General features: G+C 40.6%; 1 protein-coding gene across 4 annotated transcripts in view; it reads left to right on the top strand.

Annotated features, from left to right (window-relative positions):
- Positions 1-18907, top strand: part of LOC310961880 (rho-associated protein kinase 2-like) — a 31103-nt gene that overhangs the window by 4758 nt on the left and 7438 nt on the right. For all 4 annotated transcript variants that reach the window (XM_083934164.1, XM_083934163.1, XM_083934165.1 and 1 more), the window contains exons 2-22: positions 404-485; positions 1176-1276; positions 1933-2070; positions 3549-3809; positions 4424-4568; positions 4662-4800; positions 7182-7273; positions 9575-9734; positions 10917-11001; positions 11100-11179; positions 11667-11715; positions 11817-11952; positions 12271-12362; positions 12604-12850; positions 14282-14388; positions 14573-14732; positions 15106-15266; positions 15608-15792; positions 15973-16042; positions 16198-16301; positions 16878-17064. In XM_083934164.1, coding sequence (XP_083790290.1) covers positions 404-485; positions 1176-1276; positions 1933-2070; positions 3549-3809; positions 4424-4568; positions 4662-4800; positions 7182-7273; positions 9575-9734; positions 10917-11001; positions 11100-11179; positions 11667-11715; positions 11817-11952; positions 12271-12362; positions 12604-12850; positions 14282-14388; positions 14573-14732; positions 15106-15266; positions 15608-15792; positions 15973-16042; positions 16198-16301; positions 16878-17064 — 2781 coding nt within the window. The remainder of the gene's footprint in view (positions 1-403; positions 486-1175; positions 1277-1932; positions 2071-3548; positions 3810-4423; positions 4569-4661; positions 4801-7181; positions 7274-9574; positions 9735-10916; positions 11002-11099; positions 11180-11666; positions 11716-11816; positions 11953-12270; positions 12363-12603; positions 12851-14281; positions 14389-14572; positions 14733-15105; positions 15267-15607; positions 15793-15972; positions 16043-16197; positions 16302-16877; positions 17065-18907) is intronic.

The following is an 18907-nucleotide window of genomic DNA, read 5'->3' on the forward strand; positions in this document are numbered from 1 at the left end:
TGCATTTAGGAGCATGCAACTCACAGGAATGTCATTCCTTCCTTCCTCCCTCCGTTTATTTATCTTTTATCAGCCAGCAGAAGGTCAGGGTTGTCTTCCAAGACTCGTCCTGACAGATTAACGAGGGGATCGTAAAATAAATATTTATTTCTTCCCAACATAAATGAAACTTGAAATCGGCCTTAAAAATGAGTGTGTTTTCACGTTTCTCTATTTGTTAGTGAAACATTCAGACAAACCCAAGCAATAATAACCCCAATTTGTAGTGGTTAGATAAGATAAGGATTTAAATGCACCAGGGGCAAACCTTGAAGTAACATGTTTTTGAAAATCCATACTTTGTTGCTGTTCAGTTGTCTGTTTTCAAAAGTTGATTGGATATTTTGTCTTTTCTGTCTTTCAGGACTCCATGAACGCACTGGCTCATGACTTGAACTATCCGGCCCTGCGGAAAAACAAAAACATCGAGGCCTTTCTGAATCGATGTAAGAGCTACAGTGTGTTTAGTGAAGGTCAAGATTCATGTGCTTAGCTTAAAAAACACCCATACAATTGTTAAATACAAAACAGAGCACTCTGGTCATGAATAACTAAATATGTTACTTTGCACACAAACTACAGTATATGGACAGACAGCTCCCTGTACCAAGAGAATCTTATCTCCGGGCCACATTCTGGAGAGCATACGCTGTATACAGTGGTTGTTGTTTCTGCACAAGGTCACAAAAGAGATAAGAAATATATAAATAAGCACCTCTGTAGCCTCTTTTTGGTATTCAAGTCAATTCCCATTTGGCCCTGACAGATTTTGCAGGCAAAATACCACTCAAAGTTGAACTATGTGTCACTTTTGTACAGCCTTTCTGTTTTTTATCTTTGTTTAGAGTTGAAGCCTTAGACAAATATTAAATCAGCACCACGGGCAAACCTATGGCTAAAATGTACAACTACAACTACGATGTAAAACTACTGTGGCTTTACGACATTATCTGAGCTAACTGTATATTAACTTTCACTGAGGCCTGTTGATGAACATTTGTGGGCCTATACAACTCTTTTACCCTGGCTGACCTCTCTCTGATTCAGCAGTTAACCACTGATCCGTTCCTTTGACTCTAAATGGTTGGAGCGTGACCTGTGTGTTGCCATGGTAACGTGTCTGTCCGTACCCGCAGATGAAAAGGCGGCGAGTCAGCTGCGAGAGCTGCAGGTGAAGCTCGAAGACTTCGAAAAAGTGAAGTTGATCGGGAGAGGAGCCTACGGAGAAGTGCAACTGGTAAGATGTTTGTGTGTGCAAAGAGCTGATTATGACGTGTGTTCATTTTTTATTATTATGCTGCAGTAGCACAGTTTGATATAAAGGGAGATGGAGCCGGAGAGTTCCTCCAGACTTTCCTGAATTCAGTCATTTTGGCACCAAAATACCAGAAACATGAACCACTAGAGGGAGCAACAATCTGTGAATCTACCAACAAATGAAATCTGTCACATCTGCAACTTCGCTTTTTGGTGTTGCAGTTATAATTATCACCTTTTTCCTCATCATGACCGACCAACAAAGTATTTACGGAAAGCCAAATAAGTCCTTCTAAACTCCCGTTTTTTCCAGACGTCTTTCTCTTGTGCTTGTGGAAGTTTGAATCTGGTCTCTGCTGAGCATCTTGTGGTAGAAACAAGTCTGGACAGGCTCAGTGTGTGGGAGAGGAGTGTGAAGTCTGGTGTGGGGGTGTGGAGGGGATGCATACTGTGTTTGTGCTTGAAATCTTGTGTAAGCATGTCTTTCTATGGGTGTGTTCCTACAATTATGGATCCCCCTCTGTTTCTCCTTGGGTCATTGTGATATTTTAACTATCTTGTTCTTATTGTCCTTGCACACTTATCACTGTTTACACGCCGACATCTGCTCTTTTGCCTCACCCTCCTCCGCCACAGGTCCGTCACAAGGCCTCTCGCAAGGTTTACGCCATGAAGCAGCTCAACAAGTTTGAGATGATCAAGAGGTCGGACTCTGCCTTCTACTGGGAGGAGAGGCACATCATGGCTTTTTCCAACAGTCCCTGGGTCGTCCAGGTGTGTACATGAACAGGTTTTATTCTATTGAAAACGCACAATATGTAACATAGGGGAAGGATTGAGCACTGAAACATGTAAAAAAGAAGCATAATCTGCGTCCAATCCGGCCTCCTTCCACTACAGAGAGGTTGTTTTTTTAGATTTATTTTATTTATTTTGAAAAATAATAAATTATGTAACAAATGATGAATGATTCATTATGTAACAACTCATAGAAATAACAAATATTACATTACATGAAAAGGAGTAGGAGCAACTCAATGAACTGAGTATTTCTTTATCACATATACGACTAAGAAATAAATATCCCAGTTCTATTGTACGATCAGTGTCAGATATAGCCTAAACAATTACCTCATCCTGTCAAACATTCCTTGTCCCTATTTCTCCTTAAAAATATGTTTGTACATCTGCTTTAAGTGATTTATTAAATGTAATATAAAATGCCACAAATTCACCCCACAAATTAAAATACACACTCTTCTTAGTGGTATGAACACAGTGTTTTTTTGTTTTTTTTAATTCAACTTTCCTCTTAAATGATTAACTCCCTTTGTCTGGTCCCTTTCAACACACATCATACTATGTTTCGCATGCTAAGTATACCAGATATTGTAAGAAAAATTCAAATATAATAAATTATGTCATTAATTACTAATTATGAAATGATTAAAAAAACCTTGTCACCTGTCCTTTGGGATTGACTTTCTTAGTCCACTTCAAGAAGAAAAAGGAAATTATACCAAATGTGTTGTCTTGTTAGTCTTTTGTTTCATTATTTTTTATTAAATGGCACAAAAGCTTGATAAGATGATGTCTAAGCTTTTTGTTGTAATTAGGAGCTCTTTAATTCTTATTGGGTTTTGGCTCTGGACAGAACATTGTGAGCATCCATACAACACGTGAACAAATAACACAAAAGCACTTGTCAGGGGCATTTCAGACACGCACACTCATTATTATTTCATAATTAAACTGTCTCAGTTACTTGTTGGCATCATGTGTAAATGATCCATTTTGCCCAGTTCTTGTAAAAACTTAACACTTTTCATTTTTAGAAATAGAAATTCTGAACAATCTCAAACCATTGTTCCTCCTCTTGAGACTTTGCTTCATTCAAGGTTCTTTTTTTCGTTTTTTTTGCCGGCTATAACAGAATCTTTGCCAGATCTTTTCTTTGTACAGCCTCAGTGTTCCTCGGTCCATCACAGCATAGTTGTTTGGAACAGCATATCCCATAATGTTTTTAATAGGTAGTTGCTCTAAGATTGTTCCGGGAATGCAAGTTAAGTGCAGCTCCAGGAAACATGGTTAAGAACATATAAGCTTGTGCAGTTGAATTGTGGTCTGCACAAAGATCAATACTAAGGAAATATTGATATTTCTAAACTCACTTTCGTTGTGAATGACTATTGAACTAATGCCTTAACATTCTGATTTGGGCTGTCCCTTACATCAAATGTGTCGTTTCCTAGCTGTGCTGTGCTTTCCAAGACGACCGCCACCTCTACATGGTGATGGAGTTCATGCCCGGAGGCGACCTGGTGACGCTCACAATGAACTATGACATGCCTGAGAAGTGGGCTCGCTTCTACACAGCTGAAGTAGTGCTGGCGCTGAACGCCATCCACTCCATGGGCTTCATCCATCGTGACGTCAAACCTGACAACATGCTACTGGACCAACAAGGACACCTGAAACTGGCAGATTTCGGCACGTGCATGAAGATGGACTCAGTAGGTTCATTTTCTAGTTGTGTTGTTGTTGCTTTCAAATGCGTTGTACCTCAATAGGGGTCAATTTAAGGAGCTATGAACCTTTTACCTTATAACGTTTTAGTCCTTAGTTCAATAGATAGTGACTTTTCTGTCTGAAGACTAGTTTTCCATGCCCTAGTGCACCCCCAAGTGTTCAGATCGGAAAGCGAAGCTCAATGCAGCACAATTGCTTCAGGTTGTTTTGAAAAGGCCCCCAGAAATGAGTGCTAAACAACCAATCTAGAGTACCGCACAGGTCCCGCCTCCGGTTCCAGTCAAGAAGTGTTTTTTCACCGTCTTGTTTTCACCACAACAATTTCTAAATAGCTGGGTCGACGTGTGGATACACACATTTGAGCTCTGAGAGTCTACCAGTGCTTAGAAAGTCATATAATTATGGTGAAAACAGTCCAGCAGAGATCTGTCTCAAATCATCTGAAGTATTGTTAAAGGTTTTTGGGGTTTCATGAAGAATAGAAATTTATATTGCATTTCAAAGTATGTCTTACTAACTCTAGCAACCTTTTACTCTCACTGGTTTTTCATCCTTGCATGCTGTCTGCAGTAAGTCTTGTGTATTTCTCTGTTTGCAGACAGGCATGGTGCACTGTGACACAGCTGTAGGCACACCAGACTACATCTCCCCCGAAGTGCTTCAGTCTCAGGGTGGTGATGGTTACTACGGCCGGGAGTGCGACTGGTGGTCTGTCGGAGTCTTTATCTATGAGTTGCTGGTCGGTAAGTGACCTCCCGTAAAATGTTATGGCAGGTAAAATCCTAAATATATCCACCTTAAAAATCAATTACTGCAGAAAATAACTTTGTTCGCAGGTGAAACTCCCTTCTATGCTGAATCCCTGGTTGGAACTTATGGGAAGATCATGAACCACAAGAACACGCTCATCTTCCCAGATGATGTACAGATGACCCAGGACGCCAAAGACCTCATCTGTGCCTTTCTTACTGACAGGTTTGCACATATGTCTAAATCATTTAAACCAACACTTTTGCTTTATGAAGAATTAATCATGCCCTTACACACTGAGATTTAGTTTGCCTACTCAGATATTTCTGTCACTGATTGTTGGATTATGGAGCAATAAAGTGACATTGTTTGGATCACAAAACAGAAAAGGAAGCACCCAAATCATAGCTCAACTTTGAACTTCCTGGTGAAATATTCTCTAAAAAACACCTGAAAAAAGACCTCTAAATTCATAAAGTACTGCACACCCCTGTTTGAGAGGAGCAATAGCTTAAATCAACAGTGTGAGAATTGAGTCAAAGATTAGAAAAGTCCTCTCAATTTAAAATAGAACCAACAATAAAGCAGGGGTTAGTTGTAGGGGTAAATTCACTTCCAGTTCAGCCTTACGGTAATTTGTAAGTCTTTTCCCCAATAATTTCCTCAGGTTATATTTGGCTCCCTGCCTCAATCTTATTGGTCTCTACTGACGATATAAATCTTTAAAAATGGTGCACAAACATTTCGTTAGATAGTTTTTTTTGGATAAACAATTTCCCTAAACAGCTGGGCACTGCAGCTTTTCCCAAACATTTTTCAAACGGAAGCAAAAAATTGCATTTCTTGGGGATTATTTTCAACTGTGGATTGATACACATTTGGTGCGCTATCAAGTATTTAATAATAATGATGATGATGGTGTATACTTTATTAATCCCTTTTGGGGAAATTACATGTTTCACTCTTTGTTATGTTACTTTATCACACACGTGGGAAATACACACACACACACACACATGCAGCGTATATCAGAGTGAGGGAGCTGCCTGTGGACGGGCGCACCTAAGCAGTTTGGGGTTCAGTTCCTTGCTCAAGGGCACCTCTGCACTGCCCAGCAGGTGAACTGGCACCTCTTCAAACCAGTCCACACCGTACTTTGTCCATGCTAGGACGTGAGCTACTGGAGTTACAATAAACAGCAGTGCCCAGTGATTCATTCATTGTTGGTTTGGGTCTTTTCATTGGATTTGATGACAAAAACAAAAATATAAAAATAAATATATATATCACCAAATCAGATGTAATATCATCAAGTAATATAAAAGATCATCAAATAAAGGCATATCTTTTAATAAAGACTAATTTTCTGTCTGGCATTAGGTTGCTTTAAAACAATATCAGTGATTCTAAACCTGAGGTTACAATAGTTCTGGTTCATTCTGTGTGTAATAAGATATTAATTATTAGTATTAAAGGTGTAAAAAGCTACGTGAATGTGTGGGTGTGGGTCATCTACTTGGTTAGTGGACCATCCCCCTGGACGAAACCACTTCCTGTTTACATTAGTAGCCCCGCCCCTGAAAGGGCTCAAACACAGGCTCTTTCTTCAATACAGAGCAGTCTTTCATTTTTTCTCACTCAGTTTGTTTACCTTCTCACTCACTATTCTCTCACCACAGACAGAATCTCACATGTGTACGGCTGCTCAGCCTCACCCACACACACACACCCACACACACATCTTGAACACTGACCGATACATTCATTCACCACTTAACCGACATACTCTGTCACTGTCGCCCCGTTTGGCTGAATCATTCCTGTAAGCACGTCCACCATTTACCTCTCCTCCTTCCCTTCTTTTCCATGTGTTTCCCTTCACTCCCCATGTGTCATTTTCTTCTTCTACCTTTTGATTGGTGCCACTTCCATTTTTCCATCCTCATCCTTTTCCTGCGTAACTTTCTCCTTTGCACTGGTGCAGTTTTTTGTGCAGTGAGACAAGGACCTTTGTAAGCTTGGCCTGGTTGCATGTCAGATTATTTTTTTTTACGGGGGTTTAAAATCTCTCTCTCTCTCTCCCTCTCCGCCCCTGCCCTCTCTTCCTCTTGGCTGGGCCTGGAATGTCCCACACGTGGCAAGCCCAAACTGCCGCACCCCTCCAGCCCTGTACCCAGTGGTAGATGAGGGAGGAAAGGGGGACGAGAAAGAGTGTATGCAGGGTTTTAGAGAGAGAGAGAGAGAGAGAGAGAGAGAGGAGGAGGAGGAGGGAAGGCAGAAGCTGCTCAAGCAGTCGTGTTTGAGTCAGTCAGTGTTGTTGATGTTGGCTCCTGCACTCTGATCCTGCTGTCTTTACTCCCTTTCTTCTCCTGGATCTGCATTATCTTTGGTTAGAGGAGTTTCCAGCGTCCACCAGTGGTCATGTGGCTCTCCATGCTGGTCAGTGTGGTCAGTGCCTAGTGGTCACTCCGCCAGGCTGTATGTTTGGGATGACATGTTGATGGTGATGGTGATGGTGATGGTGATGGTGGGTGGAGGGTGGAGGGTTCAGGGGAAGAGCGGGGTGTGTTTTGTGCTCACAGTCTTGGTGCTGTTGCTGTACACAGGAAGGTTCGTCTGGGCCGCACTGGAGTGGATGAGATCAAGTGCCACCCTTTTTTCAAGAACGACCAGTGGACCTTTGACAACATCCGAGAGAGTAAGTGTGTTCTTGCGCATGTTTCCAGATCCCCATAACGCAATGTAGATTTTCTCTTTTCCATCTCTGTTAATCTCTTTTTCTACCTCTCATGGTTGTTCCTCTGGTTTCTACTCATACTTCTTATCATCTCCAGTCCATTCCTCTGCAGCCATAGTTCCTAGTTTATTTCCATCCCATGAGCATTTAAGCCAGCATACATTTGGGACACCTGCTCTCCATATGCTCATATTTTACATTATATGACTGGATGCTGTACAGGGCAGCAGAGCACATGATGCACGAAACCTGCAGGATAACCAGCTGCATTTGGGTGCAAGTCCAACAGAATAGATAAGAAGGGATTGAGGAAAATATCAAACGCTGTAGATTTTATTAGATAGTACCCATACTGGGAAAACACACAGTGATGAAACTAAATGGCTCCACCAACAGGAGCATGTTGTGTTAAATGGTGTGTAGAAGCAAAAAAACTGACTGTCTAAATAATATGAGGCTAAGATGTGATAATAACTACTGATGACAAAGTTTTGTATTTAGATTATAACATTAACTGGCCTTTTTATGATGTACAATTTTTTATTATTATTATTATTATTAATATGACACTTTTTTTAATGGAAATTATTGTTTCATTTGAATTTAGAAATGTGCATTTACGGAGCGAAAGAGGATAAAAAAAACAACAACACATTAACTGATCAAAAAAAATAAGAATTGCCCTAAATGATGAAAAAGATTTAAAGCTATTTAAATGTGACACTTGATATCTGTTGGTTGTTACATTACTAACCTCGATCTTTACTGTATTCTTTTAAATTCAGCATTTGATGGTTGCACATGGAGTACCTGTAAAGAGTCATGGTTTAAGCCCTCATTCATTCAGATTAAGCGTTGCATAGGAAGGAAATAAGGAAAGGGATATATTAGGAGTATGAACAGGAGCTCTGTGTCAGTATAAAATCACATGCAGACTCTTTCTCTTTGCCTTTCTCCGTCTCTCTGCTTCACCTGGCTCTGATTAAGACAACAGACAAAACCTCTGACTGAACTACAGACTGCCTGGCAGTCTGAAACATAAAACTACTACTGTGCCACCGCTGTGCTGCTCTGCTCTCTTCACGTTTGCACATGCATGTCCAGTCACACACACACACACACACACACACACACACACACACACACACACACACACACACACACACACACACACACACACACACACACACACACACACACACACACACACACACACACTCACACTCAAAACATGACCCTGCTCTCATTCAGCATCCTGCAGAGCTGCATGTACTTCTCAGCCCACTGTGTCTCTGTAAGGATCACTTTACTTACCACTGAGTGTGGCCATGACATGTTTGGACTCTATTGAAGATTCTTCCAGTTGTTTTTGTGTTTATAAAGCGAATTAAGCATTGGAATGGTGATGAAAAGAAGCCAGCACCGTAGATAAATGGATGGACGGATGGGACGGGAGGCAGCACCCCCTGTAGCGGCGGGCGGGGCAGGCTGTGCGGCCTGTGTGCACTGCTTTAATGAGAGGGGCGCCCCAGTTCGGAGGGTTGCTCCGGCTCTCTCACTCTCACTGTGGCCACGACTGCCTGTCATTAGCCGCTCGCTATCAGAGAGCATTCTGGGAAGTCGTGCCGCAAGGGCCTCCATGGAGTGGCCTGTGTCTCTTTCTGTCTGACCACATTTTGGCTTTTTGTTTTTTCTGCCTCTTCTTTTTTATTTCCCCTCATTTGTTTAATCCCTGTGCCTGAGCTCTCCCTGTGTTTTTTCCTCCATCTTTGAGTCACATTTGTTACGATGAGGGTTGTGATTCGACCTAACATTAACGAGCTCCGTGCTCTGAGCCAGAATGGCACTGGTCTGAGGAACACATTTTTTCCCTCAAGTCAGAACTATTTATAGGTTAAGGGACCAGCTTAGTTTTATCTGATTGGCTCTTTGACACATTCTTCTCTGCCTGTTGTGTTGTGCAGACTTTAAAAACACGTTTGCTCTCGTCTCAGAGGAGCATGCGTTTAGGCTTCATTTCTGAAAGGCACCGTGTGTGGGGCACAAAGCTAGCACTGTATGTGAAAATGAGTGGTATAAACCTCACCCCAACCTGCAGAGAGCCTACTCCTACTAGCAGTGCCAAAGTTGGCAAAGGATTTACTCAGAAACACCCCTGAAAAAATGGTGTTGAAGATGTACTTTAAATGGAAATACCTGTAGTCTGAAGTTTTCTACAAAACATCATTCTCCTTTTTCTCCACTGTCTCCATCTCCATCCAGCTGTGGCTCCAGTTGTGCCTGAGCTGAACGGGGACATAGACACTAGTAACTTTGACGACATAGAGGATGACAAAGGAGATGCCGAGACTTTTACGCCACCCAAAGCCTTTGTGGGCAACCAGCTACCATTCATCGGCTTCACTTACTTCAAGGAGGACCAGTAAGTGCTTTATTCTGATGTCTTCTTTGAGTATTTTAGACATTAGTGGCATTAGATTAGTGTTTCCTATCCTTATATTTTTGTTAATATACTCTTCATAATACTGGGATGAGAACTTTTTCGCGGCTTCTAGACTCAGGAAACAGGTTTAAGGACCGCACTGTGCCTAAAATGCATGAGGTAGAAAACAGCCCTACACCAGTCAGACACTGTTTGCCTGTCCAAGCTTCACACTGCAGCCTTGTTCTGACAGCCCCTTTAAATGCCCTCTTTGCTCATGATGGAGTTTAGTTTTCAAAGCCCTGGTCTCGTTCAGTAGGAGAAGTAGAAAAAAACAGGTCGGATTTATGAAGCAATGTTATAGCCTAAAGATATGTTTTTACTTTTAGGGCTTCTTTTCTTGAAGCTGAAGATGGAACTTATTATGTCTAAGCAATTTCTCTTTGACATTACATTCTGACAAAAAAGAGCAAAATGATGCAATTTAAGTCAGTAAATGTAGAAGAGTAGCTGAAATCCGTGAAAATATCAGACCATACTAAAGACCATTGATCTGACAATAAAAAGTGCACTCACTGTATCCTTAACTGTGCATCTTACCATATAACATCTCTGAAATAATTTTATATATCTTTTTTTTTTACAGTATGCATGCATGCATTTCCACTCTTAAAATTATTAACCCCATGTGAGAATGGTTTAAGCTTCGGGGCTCAAATTGTCATAAAATGGCTTCAGATTATGCAGCCATGTGGCAGAGTCATGTAATGACTCCCAGAGATAGTTGCCCCCATTAAAGGTCCACCACCACCATGTCGGTTAACAGCTGGCAGCAGACGGTGTGGGTTTGGATTTCTCCAAAGGTAAAACCATCCAGATGTAAGAAGAAGCTTTGAAAGATCTTCAGAACATTTTGCTATTTTTTCCACAGCACCACAGTTTTGTGCTCCAGGCATGAGGTTATGGGTCTTAAGTATAAGCGATTTCTGAATGTTTATAATAATACAGTTAGTTTGAAGTCTGCCCTGACCACCCAGTTGGCATCTGGTTAGGGTAGAATATGTCACTTTGTCATTTGAACACATGGTTAGTGTTGTATAGCTGTCAGGGTTTGAAAGCCTCCCCAGGTAAATTCAGCGACAGACCTTGACAGCTCTCGTCTGTCCCTTCTTTGTCTGTCAGGCTATTGAAGGGAAATAACAACTGTTCTGTTGAGGATCCAAAAGACTGTGAGGAAAAGTCTGAGGATAAGGACAGTGAAAAAGAGGTAGGCCTTTTTGTGCCTGTAATGAAATACATACAACAAAAGATGAAATGACGATGAGATAATTGTAATTTTTCTTTTCTGGTCATCTGTCTGAGCAGCTGCAGAAAAAGCTTCATCAGCTCGAGGAGCAGGTCCACCATGAGATGCAGGCCAAAGATGAGCTGGAGCAGAAGTGCAAGTACGGCTGGACCTAGATCCTTTTTTTTTTCAATGCAATTACTAGTTTTGGTATCACAAATGTGTTTTCTATTTACTTTCATAATAGAGCATCCCATTGAAGGAATACATTGTCAATCATTTGGGTTAAAGATCTCTAACTTTTACTATAAGAATATCTTGAAATGAATACATGTAATTTTAATTCAACATTTAAAAGGTTGTGCATGTAGAATATTGATTATAACCACATTCCTCTTGAGACATGGAATGGTGTAGTTACTGGATAGGAAGTCATGTTGTGTGCTGTCCATTGTATAAGGCAGGAAAGGTGTTTGAGTGCTCTACACAACAGGAAGTTGTTTAGAGTTTCTGATAATGATAGATTGTTAAAAAGAAAGGAAAATGAAATCACGTCCAACATGTTCCGTCGATAAAGTAAAAGAACAATCATTTGTCCGTGTCCAAGTTCCTTTTAATTCAATAAAACTGTTCTTTTTTCCCACCAGAAATGCCACCAACCGTTTAGACAAGCTGGTCAAAGAATTAGACAAGGAGGTATGGATGGATGGATGCATGCCATTTCAACCAATGTAGCTGAGGTGATGAAGTAGGTATTTCATTCCACTCACATCCTTTCTGATTTCCTCTGTGATCAGATGAGTAGCAGGCAGAAAGTTGAGGCCTCGTTGAGGCAGATGGAGAGAGAACGAGCTCTGCTGCAGCACCAGAGCACCGAGAACCTGCGCAAGGTGGAGATTGAAGCTGACAGGAAACGCAGCCTGGAAAACGAATGTGAGCACCTGGGGAATATACTTTCCAATTCCTGAATAAAATATCATAAAAATGCATTCGCAATGTGATTTTATTGTACGCAGAGAAGCCAGTATTTAGGTCCTCGGTTGTTCTTATTTTACTAAAATTTCTCTAACAAATAACTCATTAAAACATTTTAATGAACCACAATATCAGGGCACTCTGCATCCCACTGTTTATCTCACAGTAAAAATTCTATATGGTGGCTATCAGTGGGTGGATCCTGGAATTTCCAGGGTCCACTGAATATGTTATATCACATACTGCATTGACTCTTTAAATTGTCTGTATCTTAAGTGAACGGTCTGAGGGACCAGCTAGAGGATCTGAGGAAGAGGAACCAGAATTCCCAGATCTCCAATGAGAAGAACATCCATCTGCAGAGACAAGTGAGGGAGCTTTGTAATTCAACTTGATGTTTTTTTTTTTATAATGCTTCACTGTAGTATTTGTAGTTATGCAAATCAAACATGCTAATTTAATAATCCATATTCAAGCAAGCAACTGTGGCTGCTTTTTTTTATTATTTCTCTGCTTTCCCCTCATTAAATCTCTTTTAATCTTGCTGCTGGGCTGACCCAGTTTCGCCTGCAGGGAAAAGTTTCATCCTGTCTGTTTTCTCATCTGTAGCTCGAGGAGGCAAGCGCCGCGCTGCAGGCGGAGCAGGAGGCGGCGGCGCGGCTGAAGAAGAGTCAGGCAGAGGCGCAGAAGCAGGCTCAAAGCCTGGAGGTCAGCCTCAGGGAGATGCAGGAAAAGTGCAGCCAGCTTGAAAACAGCAAGATGGAGCTGGAGAAGCAGCTGATGGTGCTGCAGGCCGAACTGGAGGAGGAGAGAAGAGACCGCAGCCTCGGGATAGAAACTATTACTGACATGCAGGGTGAGGCAGGGCTGTCTATTACACTTTCAATATTAGTATTTCCATTAGTTCTATGTAGTTAAAAAGCAAGGCTATGTCTATTTTAGAAAATAACTTATTCTTCATCTTACAAATGAAAGAAGTTGAATTTATAACCAATAAAACACACTGTTAATTACAGTCAGAGGTTTGGTTATTACAGCTAATAATGTTCTGGTTAAAGCTGAAGGTCAAGGTACTTTATGAATTCTGTAAAAGTATCAAAACACTTAATCCACAGAGAAATACACACAGCCCATATTCAGAAACTGTCCCCTTAAACGAGCCGTCACGACTTCAGTACGGTTGTGATGTCACAACTATTTTATAGGTAGAAAGTGCTGCTTACAGTCATTCCCCGGCTGCAATGACGGTGCAGAGATGCTGATAGCGCTGTTGCGGAAGACCTGGAAACACTGACCAATCAGAGCAGATGGGAGGTTTTCGGGAGGGGGGGCTTAAAGAGACTGGCGCTAAAACTGAGGGTGAATACAGGTATATTCAGAAAGACAGTATGAGAAAAGTGTGTTTTTTGAACATTAAAGCATGTAAACATGTTTTAGTAGAAACCCAAAATACAAATATGAACCAGAAAATGAGCATGGTGCGTCTATTTATAAACATAGCCTGAATACAGTGGTGGAAAATGAACAGTGAGGAGTAGAAAAACAGTGTTAGGATGTGGTTGTTGATTTTTTTCTTCAATAATCGCCACCTTGTCTCGAAGCCAACCATTAATAACAAGCCTTTTATATTCCAAACTTTAATATGTCTATTAAAATGTTAGAATTAAAAGTTAGAATGTACCAGTCACAGAGGTTAATTTACTGCCATAGCTGCAGCACATAAAACTGCGATCTCATTCAGCAAACATCTCCTCAGTAGCAGGAAAAAGGTATTACACAACGTGGAGCTGGCAGCTGGCTGGACATGATTATTAGATGTGAATAGTTTTTTTTTTTGGACCAGGCTTTGGGAAATATCAGATCATAGGTGGAAACATCTGTTCAAAAGGCGGAGAGTGAAGCGAGAGGTTGTCAAAGCCAAAGTCGGATCAGAGCCAGCACCTCTTGTGAGATGCTGTTTGGAAACTTAAACGCGCTCCTCAGCCCGTGCAGAGAGGCCAGTTGCTGAGGTCAGAGGGGACGTAGTGAAACAAAAGTGTTGCCTGTTTGCTGCGATGCCTCGTGATTTTTTTCCCTGGTAAAACTCTCCATGTGGGTGGAGTTGGTTAAAGGGGAAATAAACATGAAGAGTGTTGTTTTTCGTATATCGAACATGTGCAGGAACATTATGTAAGCCAGAATCATGTCTGTAGTTTTTGCATTCACTGCACTACAAGTCCTCTTATGTTCCCTCTATAATTGCTTTGCTATTATTTTCCTTTTCCCTATTCCCATCACTCCACTTCAGGACGCATCTCTGGCCTGGAAGAAGAAGTGAAAGAGGTGAAGTCATCTCTCTCCAAGGCCCAGACTGACAAGAAGCAGCTACATGAGAAGCTCAATGACCTCGAGAAGGTTGGCTGTCATTTCTAATTGCTAATTTCAAAATTTTACATTTCTAGATTATGTAGGGATTGTTATTCAGCAATTTGAAAATGTACCTTTGACTGTTCCCATGCAATAATAAACAATGAAATACAAAAACATCCCTATGTAATGATAGCCATTAAAAAACCTAATAACCCCTTTGATTTCATAGGAGAAGAGCAACCAAGAGATTGAATTGACGTTCAAGCTGAAGTCGCTCCAGCAGAGTCTGGAGCAGGAGGAAGCAGAACACAAGGCCACTAAAGCCAAGCTCGCAGATAAACACAATGTCTACCAGTCTATTGAGGAGGCGAAGTCTGAGGCCTTAAAAGGTGAGCAAATGGGAAGATAAAAGCTATGAAGGATGATTTTGGGTGGATAAAACTCATCTGCATATGGACAGTAGTTCAAATTGTGTTTTGCTTCACTCGTTTAACACAAATGTTCAGATAAAAACACAAAAGAGCATTATATTAACATGTATTATCAATCACGTCCAAAAGTGTCTTGAAGTTGATGGAGTGACAGATAATTATAACAGGCTGGCCTTCAAATAACAATACCACTTTCTGGTTATCCTTTGGGCACCTGGCCATTTACCTAGTGCTCCAAGTAGGTTCAACCAAATGCAGAAATTGTTTTTGTCAATACATGGTAGTTCACCCCCCCTGATGGTTTTTCTGGATGTTTTTTTTTTTGGTCCAGAGATGGAGTTCACCCTGCAGGAGGAGCGCACCTTGAAGCTACAGGTGGAGGAAAATATGCTGCAACTAGAAAAGGACCACTCCATGCTGGACTGCGACTACAAACAGGCACAGCACAAACTGAGCGAGCTGCAGGCCCAGAAGGAGAAACTCTCTGAAGAGGTGCGTCTTACTCTTAATTATTTCTTGATAGAAAACGTTTTGTAATACTCAATCTGACAGTTTTAAGTAATTCTTATTCTATAAATAAAATGTAAAACATCATGTTTATGTTTCTTTATCACATTTCCTTCTAGCATAACCAGAGTGGAAGCTTGTAATGGACATTTGTCCTTATTTCTAAACTTTTTATAGACTAACAGTTAAATAGAGTAGTTCATAATGAAAATGATCATTACTTGCCACCCTAACGCTTTGTTGTGCAGCTTGGATTGTTCCCCACTGCTGTCAGTTAGTGCCATCACTGAAAATGCTTGCATGTGCATGCGTGTGTATTTGTGCAGGTTAAGAACCTGAGCTCACGTCTGGAGCAGGAGATCCACAAGCGGAGCATGAGCCAGAGCGATCTGAAGATGCAGAACCAGCAGGTGTCGGTGCTCCGCTCCTCAGAGAAGCAGCTCAAACAAGAGCTCAACCACCTGCTGGACATGAAGCAGGTCCTGGAGAAACAGAACCAGGAGCTACGCAGGTCAAGTACACATAATGAGGATAATGCACACTGAACATAAACACACAATGCAGCTATGTTTGTTGTAATACTGTTGGCAAAGTGTTGTGGAGAATCTCATTAATCAGATCTGGTTTGAGGAAGGTGCTTTGGCTCTGATGGTTAGGAGCAATGATTGACAGTTTGTTGGTCCTGTCACAGGGAGAAGCAGGAGGCTGGTGGCCAGCTGAAGGAACTGAAGGACCAATTTGAGGCTGAGCAGTATTTCACAGTAATTCTATACAATAATTTTGCTTCCTATGTGGACCTTGTCTACAGCCTTGTCACAGCCAAATATTCCACTCAGATAAAACAAAATATTGTCAGACATGCAAAAAGAAATCTGTGATATGAACTCAACTAAATCTACAACCGTTTATCCCCAAGACTCTTTACAAGACGCAGATCCGTGAGCTGAAGGACGAGTGTGATGACAGGAATAAACTGTACAAAGAGGCGCGGCTACGTCTGGCAGAATATCAGGAGGAGAGGTAACTGATCTAAGAGACAACACAGTACTAAAATGACCCGATAAATGATTTGTACATAAAACACTTATTGAGAATTAATTAACAAGAAAAAATGACCAAATCAAAAAGTACAGTCTTATGCATAGAATTGAAGCATGATAAAAATAATAAAATGTTGTACATAGGTTTTAGAGTTGAATGTCAGTGACAGTGAAGCATCCACAGGACAACACTAGAGAGATAACATGTATCTGTTTTTAAAGAATGTAACAGACTTAACAGATAAGTGTTATTTATCCTCTGTGAATTCTTCTCACAGACAAAAATGAAAATTTGACCTTTAACTGAATGAGTGAACCCGATTAGCAACGTCCCCAGATGCACTAAAGCCAAAGATTACTGTGGACAAGAAGAAGTTAAAACTATGATCCAGTTCATGTTTGGAAAATCGTGCATCACCAAAAAGGTCATTTAAAGATTGAATTGTCTAGCAGTATAGGCAGCCTGCTTCTGATTGACATTAAAACAGCAGGGATTTTTGCAGTGAGCGATGTATTATTTTAATAATATGGTAATAATTCCCTCCTCCCTCTGCAGAGATTCAATGGCAGCACAGCTGGAAGCCAGTTTGACCAAGGCAGACTCTGAGCAGCTGGCTCGCTCCATCGCTGAGGAGCAGTACTCCGATCTGGAGAAGGAGAAGATCATGAAGGAGCTGGAGATCCAAGACATGATGGCGAGACACAAACAGGAGCTCAGCGACAAGGAGGCCACCATCAGCTCGGTGAGATCAGAGTCGGGTTTGATACCATTTTTAGTAATGCTCAAGTTCTCTCCCATACTTTTATTTTAGGTTTCAACTAGAACATTCTTTTTCACACATCATTTTCCTGAATTCAATTCTATTCATATGAGCTTTATTAGCATGACCATATTGCAACAGTGATCGAGCATTCAGTACAATAATAATCATATTGAACAATTATGATAATTACATTGAACAAGTAAGAAATACAAGTATGAACAACGTCCAAGAGTACAAATACATACATTACAAATTATACAAATGTTGATAAAAAAATTAAATTAAATTAATGAATTAATAAGATAGTGTTTCCCCCAGATTCACAGCGTTTGGGGGGGGGGGGCAAAGACAAAAAACTTGAAGGAATCTTGGTTTCCATGGTTTCATGTGTTTCCAACGCACTGTAACGGGTTGCCTGAATGTTCTTTTATTGCCGTGCCAGCCGGTGTTTAATCAGACAATTTAATGATGAGTTTCGTGATAAAGGTCAATCCCCACATGGATAAATTGATCAGTTTTAGCACTTTCATGAACACACTTCAACACAAAATCACCAGGATCAAAGTTAGACAAGCAATAATCAGAGCCACAATGCAAACTCATTTCAGTGTACAAATTGCACAATGAGCATCAGAAAATGTCTTTTAAATAATTGTCCAAAACATCCAAATAATGTTCCCCAACAGAAACAGTCCAAAGTTAAACAAAAAAACACTTTTTCGTTTTCAAACACAACAAAATAATTTTAATTATTAGTAATAATAATAATTTAGTTTGTTTAATTCAGTTTTTTTGTAGGATCTTTCAACAAGTGAATCTCCAACGCTGTCAGAGTTTTCTGAGAATTATAAAAACTCAACCATGTAGAGACAGAATTTACATGCCGTCGTGCAAATAAGATAAATAACATAAGGTTCTTTAGTTTGTTTACTAATAGGACAATGTATATAGCTGATCTATAGGAAAGGGATCATTAAATGACCCCTGTCGTGATCTGACGCTATTCAGAATAAAAATGACTTGACTTTCATGGGGGGCGGGGGGTGCAGTTGGGGGGTCGGGCACCCCCTAATACAATGGTTAGGGAAACACTGTAAGATAATTATAACAAAAAATAATAGCACAGAAGTAGAAAGTTTAATAAACACGGCAATAAATAAATCATAGGACATCAAATGGATTAAGAGCAGTTGTATATAAAATAATTAATAATAAAAAGAAATAAAGTAATCGGTTGAGGCCTGGTGTAGATAGGTGAAAAAAGTCTGAAGCGCTTCATTTTGGCGCGTGCCTCTTTAAGTCTCCCTCCCAAAAAAAGCCCAGTCTGCTCTGATTGGTCAACATTTTCGGGTATATCAGCGTCATTGCAGCTGGGGAATGACTGTAACAGCATCGTAGCAGCACTCTCTACCCTTTATATAGTATAGTTGTGACATCATAAACGTACAGAAGTCCTGACGGCTCATTTAAAGGCACAGTTTCTGAATAAGGGCTGTGTGCATTTCTCTGTGGATCGAGCACTTTTTATACTTTCACATTGTTTATATAGCACCTCAACCTGCTTTATAATAAAAGAAAACATTGGAAATATATCTTACTTACTTTTACAATATGGGACCTTTAATGCTGTTACAATTCCAACACAGGAAGTCTTAATCCATGATGACATTTTTTGTTTAAAAATATTATAAATCTTAATTTCATTTTGCATTCCTGCACCAAAAGTAGGTGTTTCAAACCTGTAATTGGTTACATCCATGTTGGCCAGCTTGCAATCTTCTTTCCTAGCTTCCTTGTTAGCGCCACCAATTGTCCATCAGAG

Source organism: Echiichthys vipera, assembly GCF_963691815.1.
Source record: "Echiichthys vipera genome assembly, chromosome: 19".
Lineage (NCBI taxonomy): Eukaryota > Metazoa > Chordata > Actinopteri > Perciformes > Trachinidae > Echiichthys > Echiichthys vipera.